Source organism: Sarcophilus harrisii, chromosome 2 (genome assembly GCF_902635505.1).
Source record: "Sarcophilus harrisii chromosome 2, mSarHar1.11, whole genome shotgun sequence".
Taxonomy (NCBI): Eukaryota; Metazoa; Chordata; class Mammalia; order Dasyuromorphia; family Dasyuridae; genus Sarcophilus; species Sarcophilus harrisii.
Window position 1 is genome coordinate 309,357,632 of NC_045427.1, and position 22,349 is coordinate 309,379,980.

A 22,349-nucleotide genomic window follows, 5' to 3' on the forward strand; every position below is an offset into this window, starting at 1 on the left:
CCCCAATTCCCAACATCCCCTCATCTTCATCCTTCCTTATAGCATCTAATGGATACTGAGTTCAGATCACAGGTAACTTAATATTAACTTTACTAATTATGGCCTTCTTTCAAGATGAATCAGTAATTCTATTTCTTTTAAATTCACTTAAGTAATGGGATCTGATTTTGATCTGATTTTTCTTGTGTAGCACTATACATATGGAAATATATATAGAAGAATTGTACATGTTTAACAAATTTTGGATTACTTGCTGTCTAGGGAAAGAGAAAGGGGAAGGGAAGTAGAAAAATTTGGAAGACAAGGTTTTGCAAGGGTCAATGTTGAAAACTATCTTTGCATATATTTTGAAAGTAAAATGCTATTATAAAAAAAATTGACTTAAGTAACTCCTAAAAAAGGTATATCATTTAAAACAGGATAAGAAGGGTTTAAAGCCAATATATGTTTAAATCCAGAATTTATATAACTGTTTAGTTTCAAAGGCATGACATAATTAAGTATAAGATTAAGATTTAAGTCTATATCCAATAAACAAGTTTCTTACCTATAGGACATTATATATTAGGGCAATGGCATTTATCAGGTAAAGGTACTGCTGATTTTTTCTCATGTAAAAGATAATTAAAAATAAAATAGCATGGGGCAGTAAAGTGGTGCAGTGGATAGTGCACCATCCCTGAAGTTAGGAGGACCCGAGTTCAAATCTGGTCTGACACTTAACATTTCCTAGCTGATCCAGTGTGATCCAGTGCAAGTCACTTAACCCCAATAGCCTCAGCAAAAATAAAAAAAGAAAAAGAAAAGAAAAGAAAATAGTACCTGAGCAAATTTCCAAATAGGTTTTAATCCTTACTATAAAATCCAAACATGTTTGTGGAAAAGTACATATTTAACTGACTTTAATGAAAGAAGACAATTTCCTTAAAAACAAATGAGAAAACTAGATAACAGATGCCAAAATACCCTAATTAATGAATCCACTATTTTTCATGCAAGAAGAATTTTCAACAGTCCACATAGCACCAAAGCTTTTGTCAGCTTATCATTTTCTTAGAGTCATGCATTTCCAATATGGTTCCTACCTCTATCCCACAGATTTAGGATCAAAAGGAATTTGTGGAATTGCCTAATTCAGGAGTCTGTGGGGTCCATGAATTTTTTTTAAAAAAGGAATTTGATAACAATCTTTCAGTATAATTGGTTTCATTTTTAATCCTCTCTGTATTTGATTTTATGCATTAAAACATTGTTTTTTCAGTCTTCTGATACCTTACTCTCTCCATATATTTTGTGTGATCCAGATAACGAGGCCGCTTTCATTTGCACAAAATACTTCATCTTCTGACAACATTTTCAGAGAATATTCTCCCTACATACCTCCATCTTTTAGCTTATGTCTTTTTTCAAGTTCTCAGCTAAAAATTCTACTCCCTAAAAGATGGCTTTTCTCCACCTCATTAATAATAATACCTTCCCTCCAATCCTGGCTCCAATTTATGTATCTAATTTATTCTGTCTATATCTTATATGTAGTTGTATGCTGTCCCTCCCAATTAGACTCTGACTCCTTACAAGCAAGGAACTTTTTTTTGTGTGTGTGTATCTTAATATGATGCCTGGCTAAGTAGACATTTATTAAATACTTGTTGATTAGACATTCTCATAACATGGGAAACTCCTATTCTAATTTAACTGCTGTTACTTCTCCTTGGTGAATGATGAAACAAATTGTTTCTTACCTTGTAGTAAATGCCAAAGAAAGAATTTGAACTTTTCTATTATACCACAGTAAGTCCAACAGATAATGTGGCAACTTACATTAATCCAAAAATTGAGTCTTCTACAAATTTAAGAAAAGTATTCATACCAACAAAGCCCTCAACATATATACTGTTTTGCCATCACCTCCTCAGACAAGACACATTTAGCTCTCAAATTGCCAATTATATTGAGTTTAAAATTTATATTTTGAACCAAGCCACAAATCAAGATTTTTAATTTTTGGTTAACTGATTCAAATTGTCATTCGTGACTTGATTTGAAATGTCAATTTTGCCCCCCAAAGAAGAGTGAGTTAAACATAATTTTGCTTGTAATTTTCAGGGGCATTGCATGAATTCTAGCATTAAAAAATTGTTCCTGAAAGTTGGAGAAGTAAAAAATCCAGTGATCTTTAACTTCCTTTGTGTCATGAACCCCTTTATCTGAAGCATATAGGTACATTTTCAGAATAATGATTTTAAATTTATAAAATAAAAGAATTACACTTTTGGGACACTATGAACACAGATTTGCAAAAGAAATAAATTAAAATTATAGTTATGAAAAAACCCTAGATTAAAAAAACCTGCCCTATACTGTTTTAAATAGCACATAATAAAAAAAATTAGTTTTCTCTAAATTTTAATGAACATATTTAAAATTGTTTTGATATAAATATACCACAGTTTCTTAAGAGATAAAGTATTCATATAACTCTGAATATTTTCAACATTGCCTTTAAAAATAGATAGGTATCCAACTGGTAGATGGATTGCAGAGTCAGAAGGTTAAAAAAAATGGGTTTTTCATTATTAATGAATTAGATATTCAAAAACTGACACTGATCCTAATTTATATGTTCTTGTGGGTTGTTTTAATAGTGGTGGTGATGCCGTACACCAAGGTAAGGTCAAAATGGGTTCATGACTTAGGCATAAAGAATGAAATTATTAATAAATTAGAGGAACACAGGATAGTTTACCTCTCAGACCTGTGGAAGGGGAAGGTCTTTATGACCAAAGAAGAACTAGAGATCATTACTGATCACAAAATAGAAAATTTTGATTATACCAAACTGAAAAGTTTTTGTACAAACAAAACTAATTCAGACAAGATTAGAAGGGAAGCAATAAACTGGGAAAATATTTTTACAGTCAAAGGTTCTGATAAAGGCCTCATTTCCAAAAAATATAAAGAATTAACTCTAATTTATAAAAAATCAAGCCATTCTCCAATTGAAAAATGGTCAAAGGATATGAACAGACAATTCTCAGATGAAGAAATTGAAACTATTTCTAGTCATATGAAAAGATGCTCCAAGTCATTATTAATCAGAGAAATGCAAATTAAGACAACTCTAAGATACCACTACACACCTGTCAGATTGGCTAAGATGACAGGAAAAAATAATGATGATTGTTGGAGGGGATGTGGGAAAACTGGGACATTGATGCATTGTTGGTGGAGTTGTGAACGAATCCAACCATTTTGGAGAGTAGTTTGGAACTATGCTCAAAAAGTTATCAAACTGTGCATACCCTTTGATCCAGCAGTGTTACTACTGGGATTATATCCCAAAGAGATTATAAAGAAGGGAAAGGGATCTGTATGTGCACTAAATGTTTGTGGAAGCCCTCTTTGTAGTAGCTAGAAACTGGAAACTGAATGGATGTCCATCAGTTGGAGAATGGCTGAATAAATTGTGGTATATGAATATTATGGAATATTACTGTTCTGTAAGAAATGACCAACAGGATGATTTCAGAAAGGCCTGGAGAGACTTACACGAACTGATGCTGAGTGAAATGAGCAGGACCAGGAGATCATTATATACTTCAACAACAATACTATATGATGACCGGTTCTGATGGACCTGGCCATCCTCAGCAACGAGATCAACCAAATCATTTCCAATGGAGCAGTAATGAACTGAACCAGCTACGCCCAGAGAAAGAACTTTGGGAGATGACTAAAAACCATTACATTGAATTCCCAGTCCCTATATTTATGCCCACTTGCATTTTTTATTTCCTTCACAAGTTAATTGTACAATATTTCAGAGTCTGATTCTTTTTGTACAGCAAAATAACGTTTTGGTCATGTATACTTATTGTGTATCTAATTTATATTTTAATGTACTTAACATCTACTGGTCATCCTGCCATCTGGGGGAGGGGGTGGGGGGTAAGAGGTGAAGAGATGGAACAAGAGGTTTGGCAATTGTTAATGCTGTAAAGTTACCCATGCATATATCCTGTAAATAAAAGGCTATTAAAAAAAAAAATAGTGGTGGTGATGGATTTTACTGACTGGCCTTCCTTCTCTGTGGGCCTCTCTAATATACTCCAATCTCCTGACAAGTCAGGATTCTTCTTTGCTTCTGCCAAGAGTACCAGCTAAAGGCTAGAAAGCAATTTTAAGGATTATGAAATCATAAGACAGTAGTAAAATAACTTAAAAGAAGGAGCCACATTTAAAGAGGAGGAAAGTTAGACTTGATAGAAGGAACAACTTTCTAAGAATTAGGGCTCTGTAGTCAGAGGGTCTTCCTGCTCATTTGTCAAATGTCAGAGACTAGATGGTCTCTGAGACCCTGGACAAGTTACTGAACATCTCAGAAATAGACTGTGCAGTTCTAATCTTTAAGGTCTCTTCTTCTTTCTAAATCCCCAAAATCATCTGGCTCAAATAGAAACCAAGCCTAGGACTCTGGCCATAGTTTGTTCTAACAAGAAAATTAATGTCTATTAGGTCATAAAATGTAGAAAGTCTATTCTGAAGAAAGACTAAAAAAAAGATGTGATCAATATAGTTGGTTTAGAGGTTAAATGCTGAATCAAACAGTTAAGAAACTCTTTTAACAAACTGCATCATACAGATTTCATATGATTTTACCAGTATGGAAGCTCCCTCCATTGATGCACTGTTGTTATTTGTAGACAGAGAGCTTTTTGGGACAAGGAGAGGTAAATGTGAACAAACAGGTAGTATGTCAAAGGCAGAACTTGAAGCTGGGCCTGACTCCAAGCTCAGCCTTCCAGGTGATGTGCCCTGCTGCCATTCATTTGAACTTTACTAATTATAACATTCACTGGAATAGGATCATTGTTCTGTAGATTTTAGAGCTGGCGGCCATCTAGCACAGTTGACTAATTTCTGCTGAACTCTGTCACAACTCACAGAAAGCACCATGCTTTCATGTTCATTTATGTTAATCACCATCTTAACAATTAAGTTGTAATTAGCTTAAAAAAAAAAAAAAAAAAAGACAAAGCCATTTTGAACCAAACAATTAAAACAGAAGACAGCACAGAGACAGCATGGTGTTATTAACTACATAGCCAGCCTTGAAGCAACACTGATATATTTCTGGGCAAGTCACTTAAGATCTCAGGGCTCTTAGGCAACTCTCCAAAGTTATATGATGCAGAAAAGGTACTGACCTGAATTGGAAGGAGGAGTTTCCTCTGCTGAGTATTCCCTAGACCAGTAAAAACAGAGCTCCAATCCCTACCCTACAACTAGAATAGAAAATGTTCACTAATGAATACTCTATTGCTTCATGAATGCTAATTCTATAAAATCTCTTGAAAAGAACTAAAATTTGTTTCTTATTTTCCTATTAACAGAAAAGCATTCATTTCAGATATTTTAAGAAAATAAAGGTACAATCTACAATTGTTTGAAAGACCTAACAAGGGTTTCAGAAAGGTGGTTCTAAAAAAAATAGTGATGGAAGCTTTGACTTTTTGTACTCAGTTTGTGACTTCTTGTGAAATCTTACAAAAAAAAAAATTATTAAAGAAACACAACCACAAAATAAAAATACTTGATGTACTTAAGAAAGGAATTGTGGGGGAATAAAAACTTCACTTTCCAAAAATGTTTCATATGGCTTAAGATTTCAGTAATATCTCCAAAAGGGAAATCATAGCAAAAACTCCTTGATAATTATCTTTTACTTGCGTCCTTGGGCAAAAGATATTTTAGTGTATGTCATGTAATGTTACTGCTGCTAATTACTTTCCCAGCTTCAGAGATACCAATTTATTTCTTTTTTCACATCCTTGGAAATTGCTATATGCTTAAGTGTTTTACTTTATGAGTTTTACCCAAAGGCAAAATAATGGCTTTCAGGTGGCTCAGTGATTTCAAGAAGGATGAAAGATGTCAGGAAAAAGGTTACAGAATGCTTTCAACATCTGAAAAGAGCAAGTCAACATCTGGGATATGAATAGCCTTCACCTAGTTCCACAACAATACATGTTGCAAACAACAGTAGCACCTAAACCCACTATAGAAGTTAATGTTATTAAAAAATGTGGCACATGAAGCTAATCAATTTAATGAAGTGAAAGCTCATGAATGAAGTTCAGCCCATGTGATAACTCTACATTTCCATAACCTAAGGGCAAACTTCTCAAGGAGAGGCTTTAAGCAGACATAAAAAGCATTTTCCTTTTTTGTACTATGTGGAATATGAACCACATTTTTTATTTGATGCTTAATGTATGCATGTATACATACATATGTGTGTACACACACACACATACACATACACCTTTGCTAAAACCTTAGGCATTAGCCTTTTTTTTGATCTGGCAATAACACTGGGTTGTTGAAAAATGTAACAGTGGAGTCTTAAGTACTGTTGGACTTAGCAGAAAGTCTTGTAGTCTTCACCAGAAGGTTGTACACAAGGTGAGGAGTTTTTTGAGCCATAATTGACATCTAAAAGGTTTGTGTCTTTTGATGGAGGAAAGAGCAACCACCCTGATGAAATTCTGGGACTTGAGTTCAAATCCAGCCTCAGACTCTTACTGATTGTGTGACTGGGGAAAATTACTTAACTTCCGTTTTTCTCTTTTCTCAACTGTATAATGGGGATAATAAGAGCATCAACCTCAGAAAGTTGTCATGGGGATCAAATGAGGTAATATTTGTGAAGAGCTGGCACACAGTAGGCACTATGTAAATATTTGTTCCCTTTCTCTCCCTTCTAATGGATTCCGCTTATCTCAGAGGTGAAGTACAAACACTTTTCATTTAACTTTTAATTTAAAAGATTTTTACTACCTGGTTACAATCTTGCTACCCTCTCTATACATAACTCACATATACTACAAATTCTGATATCGAGCCAGACTGGACTTCTCTTTGTTCCTAATACCAACAGTCCACCTCTGCGTTGGCTACCTCTGTACTGGTCATTCTCCATACCTTGAATACCCTCCACCCTTCCCTTTGTCTAAGAGAAAGCATCTTCTCCCTTAAGGTGCAATTCAAGCATCATCTTGTACATTTTTATTCTGAATTTCTCTCAATTGTTAATGTCCTTCTTCCCTAATAACTTCTGATTTGCTTTTCTTTTATGTTTATTCTATATATAATTTACTTGCCTTCCCCCATTAGAATATAAACTTCTTTAGAATAGGGACTGGTTCCTTCTTTGTATTTACATCCCCTGCACCTAGCATAATGTCTGGCACATACTAGGCACTTAACAATTGCTTGTTGATGGATTGATAAAACAGTGCAAACCGCATACCTACCCTTCGGGCATGGATTTTTGTCTGTAAGTGCCCCCACCAGAGCCAGTCTCACTAGAAGAAGACAGGTTGCTAGGGGAGTTACGACATTGCTGTGATCTCGCTAAAGCAATGGATGAAACTGTCACATAGATGTCAGAACCAGGAGACAACCTGTGTATGCAAACCAAAAATATAAAGTCAACAACTCAAAAAAGAATATCCCAAGGCAATGCATGATGTGTGATGTTACAAGAACTGCCATGTCAGCAGAAACTGGATCTTCATGGGGACAGTGAAAAATGAAGGTGGCTGATGAAAAATGTCCTTTATAAACCCCCTCCTTAGGGAAATACCTGGCAAACTGCCTTGAGGAGAGGGCACTAAAGGAGAAAATGAACAACAACAACAACAAAAACACTTCTAGGAGAATGAATGCATATCTAAAAATTTCCAGAAGTAAACTGGATTAATTGCTTTTAATAATCCTCAAGTATGCAACAGTATGGCGCCCAAGCAATTTTTCACATGACTTCTACTGAAAGAGAACGTTCTTTTCCACAGCTGAGCCTGGAGTCAGAAAATCTGAGTTCAAATTTGCAGTGGCACTAGTATCTGCAAGGGCCTTAATGTCACCTAATCTTTGTTTCTGAAAATTTGGATTATGCATTCAACTTCTACCACTTATAAGCCTGGCACATGAAAAAGCATTTATCAAAAATTCAGTAATAACACGCACATAAACATTATAATGGGTCAGCTGGGTAGTACAGTGGGTAGAGCACTGAGCTTGGAGGTAGAAGACTTTCAGGTTCAAATTTGACTTCAGACACTTCCTAGCTATGCGATCCTGGATAAGTTCCTTAACCCTAGATTTGCTTCAGTTTTCCTCAAATATAAAATGACCTAGAGAAGAAAATGGTACACCACTTCAATATCTTTGCTAAGAAAACCCAAAATGAGGTCATGAAGTGTTGGAAATGACAGAAAAGTCAGAACAATACCAAAAATAAAAATAATTTATGGCAGGGCATTTGGCTACAATTCTGCAAATATTCACTTAAAATACTGCTTGAGTTGAGAACTTCATAACTTGTTTCCATAATATGAAGAAAAAGCACGGCTTTGTTGCATGGACCAGATCTTTATGGATTAGTATTATACTGTTCATTCACGCACCTCTCAAACACTATGCTTGAAGCAAACTGATTAATCTAAAGAATCGTTCTCCTTTTTCTATAAATAGAATTTTCAAAGTTTGGCAAGTGTTCTATACTTACTGCCCTTGGAAGGGAAAAAAGACAGGTTTAATTAATACCAACTCCCATGTGTTTTTAAAAAACCTTTAAAATAGTATTCTAACATATGTATAAAAATTTTGGAATTACTTTTCATAGAATAAGAGAATGACAGATTTAAAGTTGAAAGGCACCTGAGAGACATTTATGAGGACAAGAAAGACTAAGTTATGCCTTTATGTGGTTACAACTTAGAAACTGTCAAAGTTATGATCTGAACCTAGTTCTCCCTGACTACAAGTCCAGGAGACTATGCACTCTGCTAAGCTGATTCTCTCTCTTCCATTGCAGAGATGTTAAAGTATAATCTGAGTTGATGACATTTTCTAAATATAAAGATATATTTGATGACGTAAATCAAATTTCTGGAGTCTGCTAATTCTATAGCAAAACAACTCAGCTTAGTTTCCTTCAAGGAGTTTCAGACCTAAGAAATGTGGTATGCAAGGAAACATTATTAGGAAATCCTTTAAGGGGGGAAGGGGGGGGGAGAAGGGGCGGAAGAGGGGAGAAAGGAAGAGAAAGGAGAGGCCAACAATTCTTATTGGAGAGATTGAGAAATGAGTAAAAGAACTCCTGGCTAAAAGGTAAAAATACAAATTGATATGGTAAATTTATTGGAACTTGGACAAATCACGCCACCTGAGTCAGTTTCTTCATCTCTAAAATGGAGATGAAAGCATATGTCCTGTCTATCACAGGGGATGAAATGAAGAAAGGCGTATATAAACACTCTGTTAAGTAGTGTAACATTCCATGAATGTGTCCTATACTCAACCTGAATTAACATGAAAACCAACTCTTATGCTTCCTAATTGTGGGACCATGAGTAATCTCATTTCTGTCTATACCATCATGCTGGATCAACTAACTCATCAGATCTTAGGGGGTCATTTATCCCTAAGTTGAGTCCTAGAACTATACATAGTCCTATTTTTCCCCAAGTCCAAGTCCAAGTGACCAAGTGGGTACTAAACATGTCAAATAGATATCCCTGGGTAAATCAGACTCAAGGGGTCCATAAGAGAGTTAGTCACCTTTATTACCACACAGACCTTTCTTGTATGCACTTCCCTATCACTGTTGAGGCTACCACACATACTCCTAGTCATTCTTAGTTTCTCATTCTCACTGAACCCATATATTTAATCACATACCAAATCTTTTTGTTTTTACCCCCATAGCATCTCTAGTATATATTTTCTTCTATTTTCTCCACACTGTTACTTTCTTAGTTCCGGTCCTCATCATCTCACCTCGACTCTTTATAACTGATCCATCTGTCTTGAATCTCATTCCAATCCATTCTATCCTGCACACAGAAAAGTGATTTCCCTAAAGGGTAGGGGTCTTCTCCCTATTCACCATATTTCAGTGGTGCCTTATTACCGCTTTAGGTTCAACTATAAATCCCTTTGCTTAGCATTCAAGAGCTTTTTGCAACTTGGCTGTGCCTTTTTTACACATTACTCTCTTCCATGAAAACTACAGTGCAGCCACACTGACATAGCTCTATCACACACATCTCTCAGCTCTGTACCTTTGCACTGGCTATCCCCCATGGAGAGTATGCCATCTCCTCACCTATGATCCTTGGCTTTCTTCAACCCTGAGTTCAAGTCTGCCCTACCGCCTACTCATCTTCTCCTTTAAGGTTACTTTCCATTCACCCAACCAAATTTTGGATTTAGAATGTTTTTGAAAGCCAGAGTAACACTGTGAGAGTGCCCATAACACAGAAGAGGTATTTACAAAGTTTAGCAATTATTATTCGATTAAAAAAAGTTGGGGAAAGGTCTCTGATTTTGTGGTACAGTTGGACAGAAACTTTCAGTTAGGAAACTTTGTTTCCTAAGCAGAAAATAAAAAACACCCAAACAGTTGCTAGAAACAGTGAGAATGTTTGCAAAATGGATAGTGTGTATAAGAAATAAAGGAAAATTCAACTTCAACTAATTCTAGAACATCTAGATATTCACATTTGTAGATTAGTCACAGAGGCAAAAATAAGACTGTGTCCTTGGTTGATTGGATAGAAAGGAAACTAGAGAGCATGGTGGAAACTAGATCATTTTACTTGAAAAGACAAAGCATCAAGAGATCACTATGGTTTTATGAAAATGTCAGCTATGGACGCAGAACTAACTTCGGTCATAACTGTTGAGGGCAACAGGGGGGATTAGGAATAGGAGACACCCCAGCACCCTTGCTCATTAAGCCCAATATCCTTATCAGTTGCTTATGGGCACATCCCATTTAGATTAACAGGTGCTGATGGAGAAAAGATGAAAAAGACTGGAAATGTGAAATATTCTGCTACATTGGAGAATGAATCTTAATTTATTTCAATCACTCTATACAAGGCTGGGTCTAAATGGATTGGTTGACAAAAACTTAATATATGACATACATCAAAGTATGTCTGTTGTTGGTGACAACAAGAATGTGATTACCAAGCTTCTGGTAACTGGGGCTCATCACTTGGGAACAGAAGGGGTTTCTAAAATTCCAACAGAAGGAAGAGATGAATCAGTGAGTCATTAATTAATTAAGCAATTAATTGATTGATTAGGGGAGTTACAAGACCTGAGCATAACTACACAGAAGTGTTCTTCATTTTCTTTGCCCTTAATAGAATGGTTCCAGTCTGCCATGGTGGAGAGGGGAGCAGTTCCAAGATGCTAATTGCCAGTTTACAAACTACCAGAGGCCAGCAATACAGAGGTGATCCAGAATCAACTCTTTACAAGATACTCAGGTGAAATTGCAATATCTTTTAGCTGTTACAATGAGAAGAATGATTTAGCTCCATACATTTTATATTTTCTCTTGCTAACAGTCCTAAATTCAAGGTGGGATTTCAAAAACATAATGCATTCTTTGAATTTTCCCATAAGGGGAGTAAATACCTCAGGACTATTGTTTTAGTATCCCCAAAAGAAAAGTTGAAAGTGCAAATGGGAGGAAGTTTTAGATAGGAGTTGGAAATGGTTTACCCTAGGTAAGAGCATCTGCATTTTTCTGATGTTAAATAAGCCATTGGCCACTATATGCTGACTGCCTTTGAGAAAGGAGATTCCAAATTTAGGGAATTTAGGAAATATTGATAATTGACTCATATATTTTATTATTATCATCGTTTAAATTCATAACCTGGTAAGTGCTACCATATGAACTAGATCTAGGACCCAGTCTGGTAGATGGGAAATAGGGAATGTTTGCAGACTAAGTGTTCTCTAGTGGCAAATGGAAATACTGCAGCTATTCCACAAAGAAATTAACTGGATTCCTTGTAGGGTGGTTTAAACATAAACAATTTGGTGGACAATTCAGATACGGCACTCCTTTCTTTAGATAGGTGATATACTATACCTAGCCCATGAGCCATTGACACGAAAAAAAATATTATTTTATTATATTTATTACACTTATTATCCTCCAACTTTCCTTGATCATAGCTTTCACCTAATCTGAACTCATTATATTCTATATCTTATTCTAGACTACCTTAATCCCCACCCTCATCATCATCACATGCTGAGGTAGCCAAAACGAACGACTCAATGCAAGACTATATTTCCTCTTTTTACACACTAGTAGGCTCCCTCCCTCTTCTAGTAGCACTACTATACTTACACAACAATCTAGGCTCCCTTCACATACTTACCAAGCACTAAGATCACCTACACTAGACACCTCCGTATCAACCTCCACTTTTTTGCCCCTGTAGGTATATGAAAGACAGCAAGTGAGCCAATGTAGCCTGCTTACCCTACTAAAATGTTCCAAGAGTTACTACACCTGCCACATGTTTGAGTTAAAAAAAATTTTTTTTAGAAGAATCCTCTATCTATTCCCAGTATGCCAAACCTTCTATATTCAGTGAAAATGTTAGATTTTGGCTTTAGCTCATATTATTTGGCAAGTGTTTCAGAAAATTCCACTTGGTTACTGGAGTTATCCCAAAGGAAAGAAAAAAGGCATTTTTTAGATGATCAGCATTCATTCCTTTTGTGCATTCATAAAACTCAATAGTGGCTTTGTTTTCTCACTGTGTATACAAAGAACACATGAATAGCAACTGACACTTTTACTGATCTGTAGTTTGTACCAAGTTTCAATATTAACCTCTATTTTTGACTGATCTATCTGATCTCTTTTAAAATGCTCTGATTCTGATTTAAAAGGCACTAACAAAATTTGAGAACTAGAAAATGCAGACATTTAGTTCAAGGAGTTAGAGGGACACACTACTTATCAGTGCTCTGTGGAAAGCCTATCAAAGATAGCATGTAGCTGATTTTCATTGGTATATCCACTGATTGTCAAAGGCATACCACACCTTTATCATTTCCTGGCATCACCTCAATGCAATAATTGGCAGCCAGAGTTTGATTAGCTCCTCCGCCCAACTAAATAACTTTCATGGGAAACCAAAATGGAGTCATCACTGTTATATTATACACCTCTCCTAATCTCTACCAAAAACAAAAAGGAAAGAGGTTGCAAACTGGAGCACTTATTCCAAAGGTTGTTGATGTGATTTGATGAAAACACTGAATATGAGAAAGAAGCTCATTTCAACTCTGTGAAAGCAAAGCCTGACTGATGTTCTGATTATCTAAATATTTATTCCATATTATTGAGAGCTCAGAATAGTTAGGCCAACTTACAAATATAAAGAAACAAGCTAAAGATTCTGGGTTGTGGCTTGGATTATTAAGAGCACTCTGTGACAATGACTATCAATGTGTTAGAATAAAGGCTTGGGGGGAGGGAGATGGGGGAAATGGCAGAGGAATTTGAGGTTAATAGTCAAGCAGTAGAAAGTATGTCAAAGGAAGAAGAGAAACAAAAAAAGTGTCGATAAATTATTAAAAATACAATCAAGAGAGTAGAAGGAAGCTCAAAAGGGGTCAAAGATAAGGAGTGCTGGAATTACCAAATTTTGAATTATTTTTAAAATCAGTACAGAGTGGGGAAATCTTACCTAATAGCAGTTCACAATATTATATAATATCCCATTCTATTTTTATTTGAATCTTGAAATGCTTGTTTCTTAATTTTTGTTAAGTTTATAATAAAAAAGAAAATAACTGAAAATTCAAGCTTGTCTCATATGAGGAAGTATAGTGGAATTATAAGAACCTAGATATAAATCCTAAGTCTGACACTTAAAGAGCTCATGTATTAATCATTTACCTACTTGTTCTGATTCTCAGTCTTCTCAATTAAATAGGAATAACACTTCTCAAAAACATAACACTAAAAATCTCAAAGTGACATGCTATGGAAATGGGAATTAAAACTCTTTTTTGGGAAGTTATTATCTTTCTGCAAAAAAATTCTGTCTACTTCAGAACTACTGTAATAATCAAGATTAAATATATTGTAAAAGAAAAATGGATGAAATAAATAGAATGTAAAGAACAATTTTGACATTGTGAAGGAAGCTGTACCAAAATCCCAAGTCATACACACTTAAAATGGAAATAATAAAATTGAATCATAATCATAATGAATGACCAAGTTTGACCCTGAGGAAGAGTTTCAGAAAATATACCTCTTTTTTCTTTATAGATATGGGGGAACTATAGACATAGAATACTGATTATGTCAGATAACGTTGATATGTTGGTTCTTTCTCTTTTTTTGTTATTGAGAAAAGACCAACTTATAAAGGAAAAGAGGAAGGAATTATTTAGAAAAGAAGGTGATGAAAAAGAATCAGTAGGAAGTCAATAATAGGGATTTAAGCAAACTGCTTAGATGGAAACAATTTCATTTCCTATCCATCCCCCTATACAGATACTAACTGTTAGGAGGGGTACCATTCTAACATTGATCACCCTGTGATTAATGTTCCACAAGGAAGGATTCCCTCATGCTAGGCCAATTTATCACATTCTCACAAAGACCACCACTTCACAGCTCTTGACAAGCTGTTACACACATTTAGACTGATAGATACTAAAGAATCCTTTGCCAAAGAGGAAGAATTTTAGGTCATAATGGAATGCCATGTGTATGGATAAGAAGCAAACACATGCACGTTACAAGGCATAGAAATGAATAGATTCAGCAAACATATTCCAATCATTCATTAACAGATTTATTGAGTACTATCTAGTAAAAAGCATTGTTCTTAGATTTATGGAATAGAAAAACCAATTAACTAAGGCAGTCCCTCTTCTTAGTGAAACTTCTAACCTAGTGGGGGTAATAAGACACATATACAAATATAAGTTTGTTTTAGTATCATAGTTTTAATATTATGCTTAAGAGGTACAAAGGACAATGAAAAGTGATTCACAGAAAAGTAGAAGCTAATCTCAACTTGAAGATCTCTTTCTGCCCTCATTTTCCAATTGGGGCTGCTTTGCCCTTCTGGGGATAGTTTGGTCACTCTCTGATCCCAGGGAATTGCATTGTTGATGCAGATGTGGAAATCTCATCAGTTTTAGCCTACTGCAGCTCAGAATATATGAAAATTCAGTCAGTCCATTACATTCTGCTCCCACAGTGGCAAAGATTACACGCAGACATGATTACACTATCAGAATATGTAAAATTTAATAGGAATGTGTGTGGGTAGAGTGAGAGGGGGAGAAATGGCATGTGGGGAAAACAATGGGTGTGAGTGAGTCCGGCTTGGCTAGACCCCACTGCACATGATGTTGGGAAGTTGGATTAGGATTAGGAGGGGCTTTGGGAAGCAAGGTGACATTGTGAGTAAAGTGCCAGGTCTAGCATAAGGAAGACCCGAGTTGAAGCCTGGCTCAATCACTCTGTGATCCCCGGGCAAGTCACTGACCCCTGTTTACCTCAGGTTCCTCATTTGTCAAATGAATTGGAAAAGAAAATGGCAAACTACTTCAGTATTTTTGCCAAGAAAAGCCCATATGTGGTCACAATGAGTCAGCCAGACACAGCTGAAATAAATGACCGACCAAATAGAGGGCCTTGAATGACATAATTAAGAGTTTGAAGTTTGTTCATTTAGAGTTTGATAAACTCTAATTCATTCTTGGTTCATTTATCTTATTTTTGTTTGGTTCATATCTTATTTTTATATCACATTCATTTCCAAATACATGCAACCATTGAACCAGAGAGCTTTCCCTTGAAACAAAACTTAAAATGGAAAGAGGAAAAAGTTCTGCAAAAAGTACTAACATTTTGATTTTACCTGACGGCATATGTAAAATTTCATATGCATTGTCCCAGAAATGCAGGGAGAGGGGTGCACTTTTTCCAATTTTTCTCCAAGGCCAACCCTGAAATGTTATAGTTAACCAGTGTTCAATTCTCTTTTATGGTTCTAATTATATGTCTATAAAAATATAAAGATATTAATCTATCTATTGTTTTCCTAACTCTGTTTGCAACGAGTTATGTAGCATCAATTCACATGCTCCCATTTCTTCTCTATATTTTTGCTAACTTCCATTCTTCATGCATAATAATTGTCCATTATATTCACATATTAGCCATTTGCCTATGAATGTATATCTATTGTTTCTGGTCATTTTTTTTTTGATACCACTAAAAATATTGCTATAACTTTTAATATTTTATCTGTCTCTCTGTGTATAAAAGCAATTATACCTTCTCATTTTCCAAGGAAAAGAAAAAAGTACTTAAATACTTATGGAAACAATTCCATATTGACTAAAGAATGGATTCCAGGTACTTGGCTTTTGTTCTTATTAGTGATTTTTGTGATTTTCTTGATAAGACTGTTAATTTTAAAGAAACTGGATATTTTTAATATACTTTAAAATATAACTATAAATCACAATAAATTTTTAAAAATTTTTGAGAAAGGTCACATTTAAAAAGTCAATTATTCAAATTTTTCCAACAGGTATTTGATTTTTATTCCTAATAACTATATAACAATATAATTTGGCAATGTAAACCAAAGGCCAAGGCACTATCAGAATCTAGAGTGATTAAAATCATTATCAGACTAGATAGAACTTCCCAGATCAGTTTTAATAGGCATCATAATGATGAATATTCCATCAATAAGGGGAGGAGGAGGGGGAGAAGGGCATTGCAGGATTTCATTATCTCAACCATGTTTGGCAATATTTAAATTAATAAATAAAAATCTTGTTGGACAAAAAATAGAATGGGTGTATTAATTTATTTTCTCCTTTTTTCTTTTCTTCTCTTTCCTTCTTTGCCCTATAAAATTCTTATTTACCTCAAAGTGCTATTCCTACATGAAGACTTAATTTTTACATGCTTACATAATGTATATATTTTCTCTCCAACAGAAAGAAACCACTAAAAAAAACTGCTTCAGATTTTTTGCCTTTATGACTGGCAAATTAGTTGGTTTAGTAAATACTTATTAACTGATGTGATCCCAAGAGTGCCAATGCCTTTAGATTTTGGTTCTAGGCAAGTTTCAAGGATGTATTTCTTTTCTGGCTAGAGATGATTCCAAACTGGGTCACTCAGCAGCCTAAACAGGCTTCTCTAGGATGAGTTAAGGGTAGTCCTCTCACATTGAGCACCTTGTAAGAACTGCATGTTTGGACTTAGGTAGAATTCAAAATTTTTTTTTTTTTAATAATTTCTGTCAAAAACTCTCTCTCCCTGATATGTTGATTTGATTCTTTTCTACATGGAGGAAATAATTTTGACTTTTTATGCTTATGGAATAAAGATATTTCCCCGATTTGTGCTTTTGTGACTTTTATTTTTATACTAAAAATACTTAAATGGACGTGATGTCATCATGTATGTACTTCCTTCTCAAATGAGACAGAGGGTTACTCATCCATCCTCTGCCTAACTTCTGCAACCTCTAGCTATGTATCTTTAAAAGTGAGGATAAGAATGAGGCTATTATTCACAAATATGGTAGGAAGTTTTTCCTCTATGATTTCTAACACTATGTTAATACTAAAGAAGCATAAATATTTCAACAATGATTATAGTTAACATTTATAGAATATTCAAAGTTTGTGCTTGCAGAGCACAACCTGTATTATTTTAACTATAGTAATGTAGGTACTAAGATTATTGCGGATTGTAGGAACTTCATGAAAGTTAAATGGCTTATCCATATTCACATACCTAAGAAATATGAGGTTTTCCTGACTCTAAGTTTATTCTATTCATTACAGAGCAGTGTTTCTATTTCAATATTATGGTAATGATAATCAATGATAATTCTCCCTTGAGAAAACACAGGTAAGTCCCAGTTTTTAATAAATATAATCATCTGAGAAGGAATCAAGGATATTATTCACAAGTCCAGTTCAGATGACATCCTCCATGAAGTCTTGCTCTCTCTTCCTTGAAAGAGGACTCAATAGATGAAAATGATCTTTCTCTTAATTTTTTTATAATCCCCTCCGAAATTTTTTTCAGAGCTTTCTTTTATCTGTCAAATTGTACCTTATACTATGCCATACTTATATTTTAAGTGTTCTATCCTAACAGATTGCACGTAACTTGAAGACATAAAATGATTTTCATCTTTGTATCCTTAACGCACAATTGTACACAGAAGGACCTTAATATTGAATCAAATTAAATTTCAATGATATTATAGTGGAGACAAGTTTAAGAGACATCTAGCTTCAATCCTCTATCTGACAGATGCTGACTGTGTGACCTCAGAGCTTCCAGGAGGTCTTTAAGAGTAATCTTTTCTGGAAGAGAGGAAACACCTTACATTTCTGATAATGGCCTTATTTCTCAAATATATAGAGAAGTGAGGCAAGTTTATAATAATGTACATCTTTCACCAATGGATAAATGGTCAAATGCAATTTTCAGGAGAAGAAATTAAAGCTATCTCTAGTCATGATCACTGAGTCACTCCCTAATTAGAGAACTACAAATTAAAACAACTCTGAGGTACCACCTCATACCCATCAGTTTGGCTAATATGACAGAAAAAGAAAATGATCTGGAGAAGATGTGGGTAAACTGGGACATTAATACACTGTTGATGGAGTTGTGAACTGCCTGAAACTATGGCCAAAGGGCAATCATACTGTGCAATACCTTATCAGGTCTATATCTCAAAGAGATCATAAAAAAGAGAAAGAAACCCACGTGTACAAAAATATGGGTAGCAGCTCTTTTGTGCTAGCAAAGAATTGGAAATTGAAGGCATATCCATCAATTGGGGCATAACTGAACAAGTTGTGGTATATGAATGTAATGGAATATTATTGTGCCATAAGAAATGATGAGCATGCAGATTTCAGAAAAATCTGGAAACACTGACATACGCTGATTCTGAGTTAAGTGAGCAGAACCAGAACACTGTACCCAGTAACAGCAATCGATGACTAACTACAATTGAATTAGCTCTTCTCAGCAATACAATGATCCAAGATCATGCTAAATGACTTGGGATAGAAAATACTATCCACATCTAGAGAAAAAAACATTAATTTTAAAGTTAGATTGAAGAAAACTACATTCACTTTTTAAAAATTAATTTTTTGCTTTTTATTTCTCATGGATTTTCCCTTTTTCAATTTTTCTTTCACCACATGGAAATATGTTTAATCTGGCTTTATATGTATACCCTACATCAGACTGCTTGGTGTGTCAGGAAGAGTAGAGGGAAGAAGGAAAATTTGGGACTCAAAATCCCACAAAAAATGAATGTTGAAAACTATGATGTAAAGGGAGGGGGGAGGGGAACGATAGAGTACCATTAAGTTCAAAATAGTAAATTAAATTTTAAAAAAGGAAAGCAATTTCTTATTTTATGTTGAAACATCACCTTTCAAAGGAACAGATTAGGCTCTTTGTTTTTTTTTTAAATACTTGAGAACATTGTACTTATGATTACAGAAAAATTGGTAAATTTGGAATACTTGTGTTTTAGAAAAGAAAAAAGTACTTGCCTCATCTTTAGTTTAAGAACTCTTTGAAGGACTTAACCATGAGATAGCTTAACACATCTGTGAGTACAAAAGTTTTCATGGTCATTGTTCATGTCATTAAATAATCAAATATTATATTTTATAAAGGGCTGGCTTTTATGAAACCTTAATGATACCTTGTAGCACTCTCTATACTTCATGCACCAACTTTATCTCCTAGAGGAGCTTGCCTATGAATGATTTTAATGCAGAACCATTGTGTTTTCTGATTTGTTTTTTGTTTTTTTTTTAAATTCAAGTCAAAGCAACAACACTATTTTTAGTAAAGGAGTCATTTACCATTGAGAATATATTTTATTCTGGTACATTTCTCTGCTACTTGCTCACAATTATTTCAATTAGCAAATATATCCTGAGATACATAAAAAGCACTTGTATTCTCACATATGTCATTGTGCAACTTCTCTAATACTTTTGATAGCAATGTGTTCTTTATACATACTGTTTTTCATGTATTACTTCAAACAATTTTTGTAAAAGTCATAGTAGGAAGGTGAAGGGTTTCTCTAATAGCATGTCATTTATTAAGAAACCATAAAAGAGGTTTCTTCTGAACACTTATCATTCAGTTAAGCCAAATTTTAATGAATTTAATGAATTAGATTAAATATTAGTTAAACTTAAAACATTGCTGAAAAAATAATTAGAGGATCATCTTCAGGTTTATCCAGATAATGAAGCAGAGTTTATAAATGTCTTACTAATTATAACGGCTTTCTACTATTATTAGCTATCATCTGAAGGCAAAATATATATTTGAGCTTCAGTTCAATGTTAATGATAGTTAATGTAAATCTATCTAACATTGTTCTTGGTCATTTCAAATGTTTCCATCAACTTCCTGTCAAATCTGATTAAATTGTCACTGATTTTACCTCATAATATGGCTGACAATGGGCCCATACAAAGAATAAGAAAAGTGTTAGCCCTACCATTATTTATTGATCACTTGTACCAAATTACCAGCATCATTCCCAATGCATGGCTTCCTTGCAGGAAGCCACCTTTAGTGAGTTTAACAGAATCTAGATAAAGTACCCTAGAAAGCCACTGAACCACAAATGGCAATACCTCACAATATGCTTGGAAGCAAATGGATGACTGGAGATGATAGTATCAATCTTACAATGATCCGACTCATTTTTTTCACCCTCAGGATACCTAGCAAATATTACACATTAGCACAAGATAATAACACATAGTATTAGTGTTATAAAGTATGTCAAATAAAAGCTAGATTTATTTTTTATATCAGATAACAAATAAATATTTAAATACTTTCTTTCTGTACCCCAATCTTATGCACATCCTACTCTGGTGAACACTGACACAAGAGAATTTAAACAATAACAAAATAGCAGAATTAGTATTAATTCTGAAATGACCTGATGCTGTATCATTTCTAACTTAAACCTCTAAAGTTGAGGGAACCACAAAACATCCGTGAGTTTTTAAGACCATCGGTGAACAACATGCAAATGAAAAGAAGCATTACAATGTTCATTTTCAAGGCTTAAGAATAAAATTTTCAAAATGGGCATGACCTTACAGGACCAATTATGCTGAAGAAATATAGATAGTAGAGGTCTGGGAACATATTTTAATTTTTTCTTTGCAGCTGGCTATTTCTTGTGTGAAACTATGAATTTGCTTTGTGAAACATTTCTCACAAACTCAACTGCCTAAGTATCAAGTGTTCCCCTGAAGAAAACAACTGACACTGACAAAAAAGCATTTTGAAATAATGCACTAAGGTTTTCCAGACACTTTATATACATTATCTCATCTGGTCCATAGCAAAAAGCAAGTGTTCCGTTACTAAAAATTCCTCATGCAAAGCAAAGCTTTGTAGTTTATTTGATCACCTTATCCTCACTGACAAATACTGGGCCATAATTTCATTTCTGAAATGAAAATCTTCTATGGAAAATTCAATCAAGAGCAATTCCTAGTTCAGGCTTAGTCAATTTTAGCTTAGTTCAACTGAAATACATTTACAAAACTTAGTACTTAGAATACGACTGCTCTAAATTAAACAAACAATAAACGCACAACAATTTATTGGCTTTCAATTAATCCATTTCTATATCAGATTAAATATTCTGTTTATATTCCCTAGCATGGCATATATCATAGAATCAGTGCTGGAATTTCTGATTTTAGTAACAAATAAAGGGTTAAATTGTTTTAATCCCTGTAAAGCAATGTCCCTAAAGAAGTTTTCTTTTCATGTTAAATTTTTTTATTAAAACAAATTTCTTGTTTTGGGCCTAATTACATGTTTTATATGCATGAGATTATCATAGAGATAATCAGACTCCTTTATATTATTTTTATCTACTCATGAGAAAAAAAATAAAAGTGATAGTGTGGTGAACTTCATGACACAGTATAGTTTTACACTCAACTTGTACTGTGATTTTCTTTAATTCTTCTAATTAAATCAATTAACTTTGCTGGAACACAGATGATTCATGTATAAAATGAGAGGGCTTTGATTACTTGACTCAGCTCAAGTGGATTCTTCTTTAATGTGAAGTTTTATTTAGTGGATTATAGGATAACAGATTTAGAGCTGGAATGGACCTTAATGGCTTTTTTAGTTAAATCCTCAGTTCAAAAATGACAAAACCAAGGCATAGGTAATATAAATGATTTGTCCAAGACAACATATCAGAAAATGGGATTGGAACCCGGTCCTACGACTCCACTTGCTTTGCAACTGTGAAATTCTCACCTAATAAAATAATACCTATTCAAATACTGAAACTTATGTGATTTATAGGACTAGTATATTCTCTTAAAACTTCATAGTTGCTTTAATTTTCAAT

The 22,349-nt window shown here is 34.3% G+C and overlaps 1 protein-coding gene across 10 annotated transcripts in view; it reads right to left on the reverse strand.

Moving 5' to 3' along the window:
* SIPA1L1 (signal induced proliferation associated 1 like 1) overlaps positions 1–22,349 on the reverse strand; it is a 298,451-nt gene that overhangs the window by 35,670 nt on the left and 240,432 nt on the right. For 9 of the 10 annotated variants that reach the window (XM_031952588.1, XM_031952586.1, XM_031952587.1 and 6 more), the window contains one exon: positions 7,317–7,466. The exons of the other annotated variant lie outside the window; for it this stretch is intronic. In XM_031952588.1, coding sequence (XP_031808448.1) covers positions 7,317–7,466 — 150 coding nt within the window. The remainder of the gene's footprint in view (positions 1–7,316; positions 7,467–22,349) is intronic. 10 annotated transcript variants of the gene reach the window in all.